The sequence below is a fragment of the Malurus melanocephalus genome, unplaced genomic scaffold (genome assembly GCF_030028575.1).
Source record: "Malurus melanocephalus ecotype Western Australia unplaced genomic scaffold, MMel_1.1 scaffold_498, whole genome shotgun sequence".
NCBI classification, from domain to species: Eukaryota; Metazoa; Chordata; class Aves; order Passeriformes; family Maluridae; genus Malurus; species Malurus melanocephalus.
Window position 1 is genome coordinate 623 of NW_026623730.1, and position 14,982 is coordinate 15,604.

The 14,982-nt window shown below is 41.0% G+C and overlaps 1 protein-coding gene across 1 annotated transcript in view; it reads right to left on the reverse strand.

Annotated features, from left to right (window-relative positions):
- Window positions 1-455: 455 nt before the first annotated feature.
- Window positions 456-14,982, reverse strand: part of LOC130582487 (inactive carboxypeptidase-like protein X2) — a gene marked incomplete at its 3' end in the record, with an annotated part of 22,673 nt that continues 8,146 nt past the window's right edge. The window contains exons 3-4 of the mRNA XM_057381214.1: window positions 5,866-5,975; window positions 456-595 (exon numbers count right to left, since the gene is read on the reverse strand). Coding sequence (XP_057237197.1) covers window positions 456-595; window positions 5,866-5,975 — 250 coding nt within the window. The remainder of the gene's footprint in view (window positions 596-5,865; window positions 5,976-14,982) is intronic.

Sequence of the window (14,982 nt, forward strand, 5' to 3'; positions counted from 1 at the left end):
GTAAAGTATAGTACTTTTACAATACCATACTTTTTTTAACTACTCCCATAAAAATCGTGTTATTTTGGAATTACACCAGTTACTTGGTGATTGCCCAGGGATTAGGACACCTCAAAGAGGAGTGGTTATTCTAAACTAAACAAAAAAAGGCCCAAAACTATTACCTAAGCAAATCACATTGGAAGAATATTGAAGAATGAGGAAGTTTAACCCCAACAAATAGAAAGTGAGTGTAAAGGCCCAGATGCAGACAAGGACCAGAGAAATTTGTTACCCTTAAATTTCCATTTTATTCCCTATATAACTTTGTCTTTTACTGCTGCCCCATTCAATTACTTGATGTCTCACAGCATTTCTATTTTTTTTTTTCTTGAAGAACCAAAGCACATCAAGACATGAATTTCTAGGTCTGAAAAGTCAGAATTCCACAGAAAAAAAAACCAGCATGTACTTACGACCAGAGGGAGTTTCTTCCCTGCGTGATGACTCCAGTGAATTTTGTCAGCCTTCGAGCATCTACTTCAATCCACTGGTAGGGGTCATTTCTTCCTGCACACCAAGCACCATCATAAAAATCATTTTCGTTAACACCTGCCTGAAAAGAAGGCAAAGCTGACCATAAATCAGAGCTAACAAACTGAAGGTTTTGCATGGGAAAAGAAAAGAACATGTCATTCATCCCACTGACTCCTCTGGCATTGTTTTAAGGACATTGAGGTCCTGACCAAAAAATTTTCTTATTCACAGAGAGAAAGGAAATTTTGGGAAGTCCCTTTGAAAACTAAGAATATTTTAAAACTATTTACATATTAATTTAAGGCAGAAAGAATAAACAGAGCTTCAGACTGTTCACCTGTCTGTGCTTGTGGCCTGATGGAGCCTTTATCCATGATCCACATGGTCTGCAGAACTTTAAAAACCCTAAAAAGCCATCTCCAGTCCATAGAAATAAAGGTCAGTGATCAGACAATCTCTTTTTCCCTGGCAGCAGCAAAACAGAATACAGGGCATAAGGAAACAGTAACACAACTTCCCACAAGAACCAGAATTATTGATTTTCATAGCTGGGGTGGCAAAGGTTAAAAATTCAGGAATGTCTGGCTGGACCCCAACTTGAGTATCTGCATCCCAATTTCTGCTGGGAAACCCACCCCAAACAGCCTTCCCAGCATTTTCAAAGAAATAACTGAATGTATTTTGGGTAAGCTGCTTTCCAAATAAACCTGAACCAGAATTTAATGAAATGTAGCATATGAAGCCTTCAGAGATTTATTTTCCTTCTAAAGCCCAGGAAATGTCTGGCACCAAGCTGAACACTGCCATGAAGAACACAGAGGCTTTGCTATGTGGTCCTCTGGGGCTACATGGATTTTTGTGATATTTCATCTGTGGTTTATGTGGATTTATCCTTGTCATCCATGCAATGCCAAGAAGGGATATTGTTAAATATTTCCCAAATGAAAATGAAGAGGTTTACACGTTATTTCTACCCAAATGGGCACTGGGTGGGTCTAACTCAAGGAGGATGCACTGGTTAATCCCTTTTCCCAGTGTGAATCTGATGGGTCTGAAGGAAGTGATGCAAAACACAGACACTGATTCCATTTTCCCAAACCTTCTCCCTTTCTCAGATATTCAGAGCTAAAGTCACCTAAAAATTATTCATTTTCCTCCATCTACCAAAATTAAATTTAGCTCCCTATTTCTCTGCATTAACTCTGTTTTAAGGCAAAGTTTGTATAAAAGTAAAAAAAAAAACATGGAGGAAAAGTCTATTTAACAACAGGAGAGAAATTCTTCAAGGAGAGCTGAACAATGGGAAAACACGAGAATACAAACACAACCACTGACCTGAGCTACAGCCCTTGGCAAGAAAAGGTTCTGATGTATTTTAAAATAAGATGGGATTGGAAGTGGCCTCAGGATTTAAAACCAAGACTTGCCAGGAAGTGTTAGGATCTCCAGAGCACCTTGAACAGGGTCCTGCTAATCCCCAATTCCTGCAGAACAAGTTCCCTTCTCTGCTAATCCTTGGTTCTTACTCCAGCTGAGGATATTTCCCATTCCTCATCAGGAAAAAGACCCTTCCTCCACATTTAAATGAGAAGAGGAAAGCAGAAGAAGGAAAAAAAAGTGATTATTTTATTAAAAAAAACCCCTCCCACCTGAATTACATATTTGAGTATCCATGGTTTCAGCTGGGTTTAAAWAAAGTTAYGCTTAAATTGAATATCAWATATGGGGAGTTTTAGTTATCCMCAGCTTAAAATAYCCTGGCCTTAAATAGAAGCAAASATACCATAAAAAGAAAAAAAAAARAWAAARAAAGAAAAKAAGAAACCATGCTGCTACTTCTTCCTGCTCTGTTGTTTTCTGACATCAGCTTCTCTGAAGCTAWAAAAAGGGTGTTTTACTAGGTAAARAGAACTCTAATCASCACAGAMTACTACTTGAAAAARARTTTAATCAATGAKAAGTTCTTTTTAGAAGTGTTTCTGAAGGGGAAAAAAAACTCAATAAATTTATCCTACAATTTCTCTTCTCAAGCTTCAAGTCTATGTTTTTTGCTGAAGGTGCTTAATTTTCCCTATGGCCACTTCAAAAAATCTCTTTTCTATAAAATAAACAAACTTATAAACTCAAACAAATATTTAATAATTAGAAACCCTTTAAATTTCTTTAGCAAAAATGTTATTTTTGAAAAATGGGAACAATTACCACCAAATATTCTGTCAAATAATACAGATCAAGATACCTTTCCTTAGTAAGGTGTTTAATTGAATTTTAAAAATCCATATTGAATTACTAAAAATAATAGATTTAAGTTATGTCATGGATACATAAATTATCTTTTTAAGTAGCAGACTGAAGGAGCTAATGAAAACTGGGAGCCAGGGCTAAATCTTGAGCAAATCCTTTTTTCCTTCACAGAATATTCAAGAATAACTCCAAGTCTAACCCAGTTTGTGTTTCACTTGCAGCCAAATGCAAAAATATTTCTCAATATGCAGTGTCTTACAAAAAAAAATACCTTTTGGACAGAGGAGAAGAGGCTTTTTTCTGTCACTCAAGAATAAGTTATTCCCAAGTGTGAAAGTTAAAAATTTTAATTCAGCTAAACCAAATCAACGGCTTATTATGTGTCCAGAAAATAAAAGGAGGGTTATAATTCCTTTACAAATAACATGACTTTGGACTTTAATTCGTGTTTTGGTTCCAAATTAGATGTGTGCACAGCAGAATAAAAACTTGCTCACATTATCACTGTTCTAAAAGCCTTATTTATAATGAGAGGAAAGATGATGGTACCAAAATATATTCAAATAAAGAAAGAAATACCACTCTTCTGCCACAAATCAGCTGGAGCAGCAGTAAAAATACACCAAATATCAAACCACCTCTGCTTAAATTCTTTCCATTCCCAGCAGGATGATAAAAAAAAAATTATTTTGCCATAAGAAGTTTGGAAGGGGGAAAAAAAAAAAAAAAAGCATTACTCATCACAGGTATTTATTTATAGCAACCAGTGCCAGCAGGGAAGATTGCGTTACCTGGTTAATCCTCAGTGTTTGGATTTCTCCAACCAGGAAAATGAGGAAGGGAAAGAAAATTTGACTAATTATTCACATTTCAACCATTCTTAATTATTGTATAAGTGACAAATACTAATGAATTTATCCCCGAAGGCAGAGAGCCTCCATTAATATTATTTTAGGCCGTGATTTTTCTTGATGATGTTAAATCACTGCTGGTTGTGCCACTTGCAGCTGGATCTCCAAAATATTGGGCTCTGCTAGGAGAGCTCCTACCTTTGAGGAATCCCAGTTTAATCACCACATTCCTGCAGGACTGGCAGCAAAATCAGAATCCCAAATAATTATTTGGGATCCTAGAAGCAGATCCTACAAGATCTGATCCCATTTTAAGCCTGTCCTCCTTTGGCACTCAGCACACACTGACTGATGCTTCAAAAATCAAAACAAGGGGAAAAAATAGAAAAGCAAAACAAACCCTCAAAAGCTTTTGAAAAATTTAATTATTTTGCAAATTCCCTGTGAGCTGAGGTAGTGCCAGTTACCTGGGGAGAGCCCTGAGCTCCTCAGCTGATTTTGCATCAGATGATGAGGCTGCTGTGCCCAGAGAGAGAGGATTTGGTGTTGTTTTGGTGGGGGGAACACCACAGTCCCATGAACATTGTGACAGCTCTGTGCTGATATCCAGCCCACAAAACTCCTTGTGTCTTCATCCCCATAGTGTTCCATGTTCACAAAATTCCAGAGCCACCTCAGCCTGGCTGTGCTGGGCTGGGTATTTTCCTTCTGAACAGCTCAAACCCCAGAGCCTTTTGCCTTCTCCCAGCCTGCTGCCATCTCCTCTGCTGAGCAGCAAAATCAGCAGAGACCTCATCACCCACCTGAAACAACATCAACCTGCTGCACCTGCTCCTGCCGAGGAGCAAATCCCTCTAAATAGCACTGAAATTCAGAAATCTTCATAAAATGAAACATTGAAACCCCAGGGACAGGGACCTGCACATTCCAGGTGCCTTTGAAAAGTTTCAGTGCCAAAATAACATTTTTAGTCTGGACTGACTGGAATTCAGAGAACAGCACCAATAAAGCGGGGAACAGAAACACGAGGAATGGGAAAATGGAATTTGGACCTGCAAAGCACCTAAACACATTTTTAATCTTAAATTAAATAAAATAGACAAGATTACATGTTAGTGACTCCCGAAGTGAAGCATTTTTTGGGCAGTATAATCCCTGCCTCTGAAAAAACTGCCTTAGGGAAAGGGTTTTATTGGAAAGCACACTTTCAATTAACCACTGTCATTAACAGAGAAAAATCAACTTGCTGCAAGAATTTCCTTGCAGGCTGATTGTGAAGGGAGCGGGGATGAGCTCCTGGAGCTGGGGAGGGAACTGGGATGATTTCCTGGGATTGGGATGATTTCCTAGGATTGGGATGATTTCCTGGGGCTGGGCAGGGAGCTGGGATGATTTTCTGGAGCTGGGGAGGGAACTGGGATGATTTCCTGGGTCTGGAAATGGATTTCCTGGGGCTGGGATGATTTCCTGGGATTGGGATGATTTCCTAGGGCTGGGATGATTTCCTGGAGCTGGGAACAGAGCTGGAATGATTTCCTGGGATTGGGATGATTTCCTGGGGCTGGAAAGGGACCTAGGATGATTTCTGGGAGCTGGGATGATTTCCTGGGGCTGGGCAGGGAGCTGGGATGATTTTCTGGAGCTCGGAATGGAACTGAGATGATTTCCTGGGTCTGGGAATGGAATTGAGATGATTTCCTGGAGCTGGGAATGAAATTCAGATGATTTCCTGGGTCTGGGATGATTCCTGGGGCTGGGATGATTTCCTGGGGTTGGGAACAGAGCTAGGATGGTTTCCTGGGATTGGGATGATTTTCTGGGGCTGGGAAAGAAAGCTGGGATGATTTCATGGGGCTGGGATGATTTCCTGGAGTTAGGATGATTTCCTGGAGCTGAGAAGGGAGCTGGGACGATTTCTTGGGGCTGGGAAGGGAGCTGGGATGATTTCCTAGGGCTGGGAACAGAACTGGGATGATTTCCTGGAGCTGGGATGATTTCCTGGGGCTGGGATGATTTCCTGGGACTCAGAACAGAGTTGCCTTTCCCTTTCCTTGCTCACAGAGCTCTGGATTCGCACCCCAAGCCTGGACATTCTCCCACCTACCCCACGAACCTAAAGGTTTCCCATCAAACCCACTCACTCCTGCAATCCCAAAGTTTCCCCTTCATCTGAATTCCATGAGCCAATAACCCTCCAGAGGTTCTCTTTGTTCAGCAGCACAACCTGGAGCCATTCAAAAAAAATGGAATTTACCTGAATATTGAGCCTGCCCCGGTGGGCCCCGAGGCCGTAGCGCTTGGCTGTGGAGGCGTGGAGCTGGAAGTCAGTAATTTTTAATGTCTCCAGACCAAGTGGAGGGCAATCTAGGCAACAAAAGATTGATTAAATTTTAATTAAACAAGAGGGGGGAAAAAAATGAAACGACACAAAACAAACAAGTATTCAGAGTTTGTGGGTTTTGGCAGTGCCAAGCTGGTCAGGTCCTCCCCAGGATAAATGAGCACAGCAGGGCTGGGATCAGTGAGGAATGGCAGCTCTCAGGAAATCAGTGAGAAAATTCAGATTTACACCGTTTTCAGGGGCTCAGATATTTATTCCTGCTCACTCTGTGCTTCACTTTTTCACAGATATGCACAGCATTCCCTACCAAGAGCTTTTCAGGGCAAAACACCGCTAAAACGCCCTTTTTATTTTTCTTTTTGGTGTTTTATTTTTCTTTTCATTTTTTTCTTTTTCTTTTTCTTTTTCTTTTTCTTTTTCTTTTTCTTTTTCTTTTTGGCGTTTTCTTTTTCATCTCTCACTTGGATTATTTTTCCTCCTCCCTGTACCGATTCCAAGCTACTGTACAAAATTATGTTTCTAATTAAAATCTGTTCTGGAAACTTCCCTGAGAATCCCTTCAGTTGCACAATAGCATCTGTAACAGAGGTCTGGGAGCCCAGAGAGCCGAGCTCTGCAAGGTGGTGACAAAAACTGCAATTTTGACCCAAGGATCGTCTCTCTAAGCCCCAAATTCTGCACAGCCTTGAGGACAGAAAAGCAAAAGTCATTATTTTAGCCAAGCAGTGCTTGGAGCTCTAGCTTTGGAAGATAAGAGGCTGGGAAAAGGCTGTTTTGATGATGAGCAGAAAAATGTTTTGCTTTTGAATCACTCACTGAAATGTCATGAGGTTATCAAAGAATGAAAGAATGGTTTAAAGTTGGGAAATCCCTCAAAAATCATCGAGTCCAGCCATTCCCCAAGGGCCACATCCACACCTCTGTTCAATCCCTCCAGGGATGGGGACTCCACCACTGCCCTGGGCACTGAGAATGTACCTGAGAACCTCATCCTGGCTGTGTCCAAATTTCAGGAGCAGCTTTGCATTATTAGGCACAAACTGGCAAAGCCACGAGATTTCCCAGATTCCTGCTTAGCTCACAACAAACTAAAATCCCTCAGGAAAAAATGCTGCATCTGTCAAATCACGCTGCTGTTCCTTCCTTCATCCTCAGGAGAGTTCTCACACAAATCAGGGCCAAATGGCTCCTTCAGAGGCAGTAAAGATAAATGCTAAAAATTAATGTGTCTTCTACAGTACCAACAGTGATCTCAGCCTTACATAAGAGTAAAATGCAGACAGCTCCTCATTTCAAAGAGATTTCGATTCAATTATCCAAAACGGGGAAGAGACAGGATGTAGAAGGAAGGAATAGCTGGGAGGGTTTTGGTTTCATTGGTGATTGTTTTAATTGCATTTCCTTATGGAGTGCTGCATCTTTTATCATGTTCCAACTGGAAGAAGTCTCGGGCTCTGGGAGTAAATCACAGAGCTGGGAGCTGCCTGCTTTTTTTAACAAATTTGGTCCTCGAGATACCCAGGACAGGTTTGGAAATCGCCCTCATGGTGGAATGCTGAGAATGCTTTGGTACTTTGGTATATTTTCCTTTGTGAACCATCTCACCATTCCCAAGAGTTACCCTGAGCTGCCTATGCCATCTCTGAGCTGAAAATAAAGGTGGCCTGACAATAAAAACAAGCTGTTTTTGCATGCTCAGTTCATAAAATATCATTTAATACAACATTTATGTTGCATTTACCAAAGCCAAAGGACAATCCACAGATACTGCTGGGAATTATAAATTAAAATTTGGAAAATCTCTGTGTTTGGAAAGGCTCTATGACCAGAGAATATCATGATCTCTGCTACCAAACTTCAGCAAAGTTTTCTAGAGCTATCCCAGGTGTCACATCCCTGCTCCATGGGATGAACAGGCACAGTCCCCATCCACCACTGCTGTGCAGAGCCCAATTTGATGAAACTTGTAGGAAATGCAAGGATTTTGAGCCTGGCAACACCTGTCTGAGCAGGCTGAGCTCCCTGCAGTGACATTCACCTGCCCATGCATGTACAAGAACCTGGTCTGGCTTTATTCTGGCTGAAAAGTTATTAATTCACCATAAAACTGCAAAATCCCTGGGCTGCCAGTGGATTTAGGCTTCAAGATGGAGATTTACAGGCTGAAGAAATCCCCAGTGTATTTTGGTGTTTATCTCTGTTTGTAGAGCAGCTCAAGGGCAATAATTGACCAAGAAGGTTCAGTGATCTCAGAGAAAAGCGTGTGGCTTCTCTTGATTTTCCAAGGATGAACTCCTTGTGTTGTCTGGAAAATCATCAGGTTAGGAAATGCTCAATTGAGAAGGAGCTGCCAATGAAACCAAGATGAGGCTGTGGGAGCAGGCAGAAGGGGTCACTCTGATGAAAACTCTGCAATAAACTCCTGCCTTACAATATTCCAAGTGAAATCATGAGGATCTTTACCATAATTCAAGAGTATCCTGAAATTTATTCTTTCACTGTTATCCATGTGAATCAGTAGGAAAGCACTTGCTTTCTGTAACTTCACCAAACCACCAAATCAATTTTTTTTTTCTTTCATCTTGCTAAGAAAAAAACAGTATTTTGCTCCAAATAATACAAATAATTTCTTCCTCTGTTGGCTCCTCTTTCTCCAGTGGCCATCCCAAACTGGGAGAAAAGCAGCAGGATCCTCATTCTAAGAGAGGAATCCCTGCAGGTGCTGCTGAGCTCCCTCCCCAAGCCAGTTCTGGCTCAGTTTGCAATCTCAGCCTCGTGTTTGAGAGCAATTTCATCCTCGTGATGGTTTTGTACTATTGATGCAGCATCTTCCACTGAGCTCTGGTCAAAACTCCCAACTTTTGCAGAGCCAGCTTGGTTTCCTTCCTCCTGCAGTGGAATTACAGCTGCTGTGCTGCAATTTTRRCTGCTCTGTGTCACAAACTGTATYAGCAGATATCCTTAGAAACAACTCYACAAGATGTATCCATGAGCAGGGCAAGGAAAACACTGGTGTTCATTGCTATTGCCTAAATTATTCATTTATTTTATTTCCTTCTGGTCTAAATAAAGAATGCCAGCCAAGCCCAGATTGCCTTGATAGCTCTTGTATTGAATAAAGATGCTTTTAGGAAATCATTCTGTCCTCCTCTTTCGGAGGCAAAGCAGACAAACCATTCTTTTATTTAAAGAGAATTTCCATCAGTTTTGGAATGTGTTCAGCCTTTCAAATGGAAGGGCAGAAAGAGGCATCATGTTTCCTCTCCAGTCCATATTTTAAGAGCCATGCCTAGAATCCTCTTCAATCCCTACAAATCTGGGCTTTTCCAACTCCTCATGAACACCGAGAGTGAGATCTGAAAATGGAGAAATATCAGCTTTTTGCAGCCTGAAAACCTCCCATCCCCGGGCAGATATGAGGTTAAATTTGTGTTTAAACAAACCATTTCAACTTGCAGTTAAGATGCAAAACCTTGAAGCAACTGATACAGGTAAATTAAGCACACAAATAAATGTATCTTTTGTGGGAATGAAGACTTTAATGCTTATTATACCATTCACACCTTTCTTAGATCGTTGTGATCTTGCACAAAAATCCCTAATGGGGCCAATATAATAAATTTTGCCCTAGCAGCTAAATTTAGAGGCTTTCCTATGAAAAGTGTAGTTGATCATTAATCTTCCAACAGCAGAATCTTTTAATGGAAACTCTGGTAGTCCAATTTCTGTGGCTAAAGGAATCCTTAGGTCACAGGAAATCAAAATACTTTAATGCTGCAATGCATCTGCCAGGTGAAATGTACACAAAAAGCACATTTCTGATAATCCAATAATTAAATAATGAGTAAATTAAGAATTATCTGTGTTGTTTAAGTCAGGTCTGACATGAAATGAGATGCAGAAAATAGACTTTTTCATTTTCTTTCACTATTTTTCACCTTTTTTACTCTCTCACAAGCCCAGGTCTGGCTGGCTCGAGATGCAACAAAACATTTAGCAGGAAGAGCTTCTGTTATTCCTGGCACAGTTGGGAGCAGGAGTTTCCAGAGAGTCTGGGAGTTTTCTGGCCGAGCCTTTGGACTCAAGAGGTTCCTCTAAACTCCAGATATCACATTCATTCCCACATTCAGCCTCCTGMTGCCACCAGCCTGGCACAGGATGAGGTTTGTGACATGGCACGAGGTGCCCTCCCATTTGTACCCACACCTGTAAAGATCTCCCCTATATCTACAGAGTATTTGATTCAATTACTCTGAAAAAAAATTATCTATATTATCTTTAATGGCAAAAAAAAAAAAATCCAGCCTGAAAAATATCATAACAGTCCTTAACTTTTTATTTTGAGCTTTGAATAGGCTGAGTTCTGAGCTATTAATTTTAAAATGTCTCCTCTGATTTTTTTTTTTTTCTGAAGCACAGGGTGAAGACTTTCTGTAATTCCAGATGAAGCCACAAAACTGAGTGCAGCCATCAAAAATTAAAACCATCCTCTTTTTTCCAGAGCCAAACAAACAGCCTTAGCCAAAAAAATGGAGAGCAAAACCTAGACCGACCACTTGCACAATGGCTGGGCACGGGTCAAAAATTACCATTAAAAATACATCTTCAATGCCAGAAATAGCTAAAAACACCAGGTCACTGAGGTATGCTGCAAGAGCAAACATCCTGCACTAAGAACATTAATTGCAGCCATTAAAAATAAACACTAAAACTTGGAATACCATTAACAAGTACAGAAAATAGCTCTGATCTTAAGATACAACCACGGCTCATTAAATGAGACATCTTAGAAATGCTCCATTTTAACCCTATCARCACCCCCACTGGAGTGCATTTTACCAAAAACAGTATAAATCCATAAAATGTTTTATGAGTACAGAACTGGCTTGTGGTGCAATTATTTCCCTCCCCCTCTGTGAGAACTGTRGCAGGAATTTTATCCAGCAGTAAATAAATCCAATATATCCATAGTTGGTATAGCACATTCACTGGGCAGAGTGACAGCACAGCCATGAAAATTCCTCAAACATAAATAAACTGGAAAGCATCCACAGCTCCTGGTCCTAGAAATATACATTTATACATATTTATTTATTTTTATATACAGAGTTCTGGCTGTTTTTTCAGGATTTTATGTATTTATTTAATTATATATACAGAGTTCTGGGTGGTTTTTAAGGATTTTGCAGCACAGCCATGATTTTGGAGCAAAAAATGGATCTGAGGTGGCCCAGAGGAAGGATCCAAGCAGGAGGACATGAGAAGGGGATGGAAATGCTCCATTCTGAGGATGAGAATTGCTCACTTGGGGCTGAGATGCACAARAACAGCTTCAGGAATTCTCTGGAARCACCTAAATCCTCTGGAATCAATGGCMTTACCCTGACATCACCCAGCTTTCACCTCCTCACTCTCCCAGAAGCTCACAAACACACGGAGCAGGGAAAAACTGAGAAACTGTGAATCCTCATTAGCAGTGATGAGCCATTAAATTTCATCCCCACTGCTGCAGCCACCTCCAGTCCCCAGTGCCAAATTCACCCTCGAGAATGGCTGGAATCAGCACTTCCCAGTCAGCTCCACTTAACGTTATTCACATTTTAATCCAGTTAAGCTCCAGCACAGACAAAACTGTATTTTTTTTACTTCTCAACAAGGCAGAAAATGAGTTGAAAATGACACTGAAACGGATGCATGAACTCCTTTCCATGAGGCAGCTCAAAGCCTGACACGAGTCAATCATGGACGTGGATGGAATCACTTGGCTCTTCAGTTTTGGGTTTCATGGGCTGGTTTCTACCTGTTTAACTTTTTTTCTGCCAGTTTAACTTTTTTTCTACAGTTTAACTTTTTTTTCTACCAGTTTAACCTTTTTTCCTACCAGTTTAACTGGCTTTCCACCAGTTTAGCTCCCTGATTCAGCTGCTGATGGGAGCCAGAAAGCTCCAGTTCCAGGCTGATGAAGAAGCCCAAGCTGTGCCTTTAGGCAGCAAAGCCATTACTCATCCCAGCTGAGAGATGAGATGTCATCTTCCACATTTTTATGATTAAAACTAAAAATACTCAAATTGCCAACAGAATTCAGAGCTGCAGCAGTTTGTATCTGCAGGGGGAGCTGGGTGAGCAGGACAGGATCATCCTTCTGGCCTGAGCATCCCTTCTCTTCTGCTGCCTCAGAAAAAACTCATCCCTGCTCGGAAAGCTCCCCGAGCAATGAGCTGCTCCTTGGTGGTGATGTTAAAATTTGAACCCAGGGCTGCAAACACAGCTCAGCACYCTCAGAGATGGGCTGGGATTGCCAAATCAGCCCTCACCCCCTGGAATTGGCACCCTTCCCCTCCAGCAGCACTGAGGGAGCATCGCTGGCAGCCCCAGGCTGGTCCCTCCCTGCCCAGCCCTGCACATCTGGGATCAATACTCGACCTACATAAAGAGCCTGGGACAGGAAATACCTCAAAYCAATCCAGCTTGGTTTTAAAACCTTTTATAAAGTGTAAGGTCTCAGCTTTATGAAGACCTTACTGCTCTAGCACAGAGTTCAGGCATTTATACTTTTTTTTTTCCCCTAGCATCACATCTGCTGTTATTTTTTTCATATGAAATAATAAGAGAAATTAATAAACCCCAACACTTCTCATAAGGCACAGAAGTTTTCACAGTGCCTGGAGCTGTTGCTCAGACAGTGATTTCAGAGGAAAGTTGTGTGRTTACAATTAACCTGAACTCAAGCTTTGTGCTCCTTCCCAACCCTTAAAAAGGAATCAGTTTGTAATTTCTGGAGGAGAATAAAAGGAAAAAAAGGTTTSGTTGGGTTGTTTGCTTTTCACTYAATTACTCTTTTTTATTTAACTGATTATTCATTTGATAGACTGAGAATTCTTTGATTCACAACTCTAAGACAGCACTAAAATGACACAAGAGACTCACACATTTAAATACCCAAACAGTGAAGGAATAAAAAACTGGCCAGGTGCACGCAGAAAATAACCAGAGGTTTTTGGATAAATCTAGAAGTGCAGAAAAGCAAAATATTTGGGAATTCCTAAGGCTTTCTTCTTTCCTTTAAAACCCACTATGTCCAAGCAGTTGCACGCTTGAGGAGCACCCTGAGAGCAGAGGATTGAAGAGTTCAAAACATCAGGAAGCAACATTTCAAAAAAATAACTAAATCTCTGAGATCTGAGAAAATCAAATCCTGGCCTGGATTGAAATGTCACTACCCTCTTTAAAAAAAAATAAAATAAAAATAAAAAAGAAAAATCAACCTAAACAATGAAAAACCAAAATACTCAAAACCACACCCCAACCTAAACCCAGAAATAAATAAAAAAGAGTAGAGCAGTGGAATTGTAGGGGTGTATGAGAGATGCTTCTCTTAGAARGAGGTCTCTGATTGGCATCTGGGCTCACCGAGGGGACAGAAAACTCCAGAGCAGCACAGGAATCCCACAAAATAACTCAATAAATAAATTATTAAATGCCTCCAGCCCAAGAAAGCACCAGGATCCTGTGGATTTAAAAGCTTGGTTAATACCTTTTAAATTCTGAACACTCAACATTTTCTCAAGGCCCTGAGCTTCCTGCCTGCAGAAAGAGAAAGCTGAAAATGAGAAAGACATTGACACTTCTGGGAGGATTGTAGGGAAATGCTGGGAGATTGATGGGAAGCTCCAGCCCCATGAGCAAAGGAGATAAACAAGTTAAAGCAAGGTTCAGATAAATATCTGTGAGGGTGGGCACCTCTCCAGCTCAAATGACCGAGTGTTCACAGCTCCTTTCTCCCTATTCCAGCTTCCTACAGCAAAATATTCCCAAAATTCACTCTGTCCAAACATTTTTTCTGCTTTGTTTAACAATTCAGCCCTGGCCCAGCAAAGACTCATAATCACGGGCTCCACGTTTCTCAGGTTGGAGGCTTCACTGGCTCAAAGCAAAGTGTCAGGAGCTCCAAATGGACTGGAATGTGAGTTTTTAGCATCAAACTGACTGCATTCATGTCTGCCTGCTCAAGGCTGAAAGCCCAAAATCCAATTTGAAGGAGATGCATTTCCCAGCCTGTGAACCCAAGGAGTGCATTCAGGTAAATTCTAATTTTCATCAGTTACCCAGTGAAATTTAACATCCTTTCCCTGGAGAAAAGTACCCAGATTTTCACCAAGAGAGTCTTTGTCTTACTGCAAAATATGAATGTTTTAATGTGAAAAGTGCAGGTCGTGATTTTGGATTTGTTAACCCCAGCGCTGCCTGGGGAGTCCATCCTCATTCCCATCCACAGGAGCCAAAAGTTTTTCCAACTATAGGTATTCTGCATTTGAAAAGCCCTGGAATAGAGAAAGCTTCAAGGCAAGCTTCCTCTGAGCATAAAACTCCTCATTTTTCAACTTTCTAACTGGAAAGGAAAAGAAATCTGATTCAGGATTAATGAGCAGGAATATGGGGAATCTTGCAGAGGAAAAGTTCTGTGCTATTTCTCTCCACTTTTTCAAAGAGCTCTGTCATTTTTATCTGCATTAACTCCATACCTGCATTTTTTTTACCATATTTTTGAAAAGTTTCCCATTTAATTCCCCTTGTAACAGCATGGGAGGTCTACATGTCTGATTGCCATTTGACTTGCATTCAAGCACCAGAAAAAGCCAAGTCCAATTTGAATTTGCAACATGGAACAAACCAGATGTGCCTGCAGGATTCTGTATCCCAAATGCCCCCATCCTCAGATCCGTCAGCCCTCATTCCTGGAGTTTGGCAGCTGAGGAATTTATCCATTTTCTCCTGTGAGGCTCGAGCCTTTCATCCATTTCTTGGCTTTTGCAGTACCTGGATTCAGTTTGTCAGCATTTTCAAAGGTCTTTGGAAGAACAGCTAAAAAGAAAAACTGGGGACAATGGGAGCTGCACAACTCCTGGAAGACAAGGAGGGATATTTGGTGCACCTCTTGAGGTTCCCTTTTAGGTCCCAGCCAGGAGGACTAATCCTCTAGAGCCAAAACGAAGGGAAACAACAACAACAACAACAAAAAAAACAAAACAA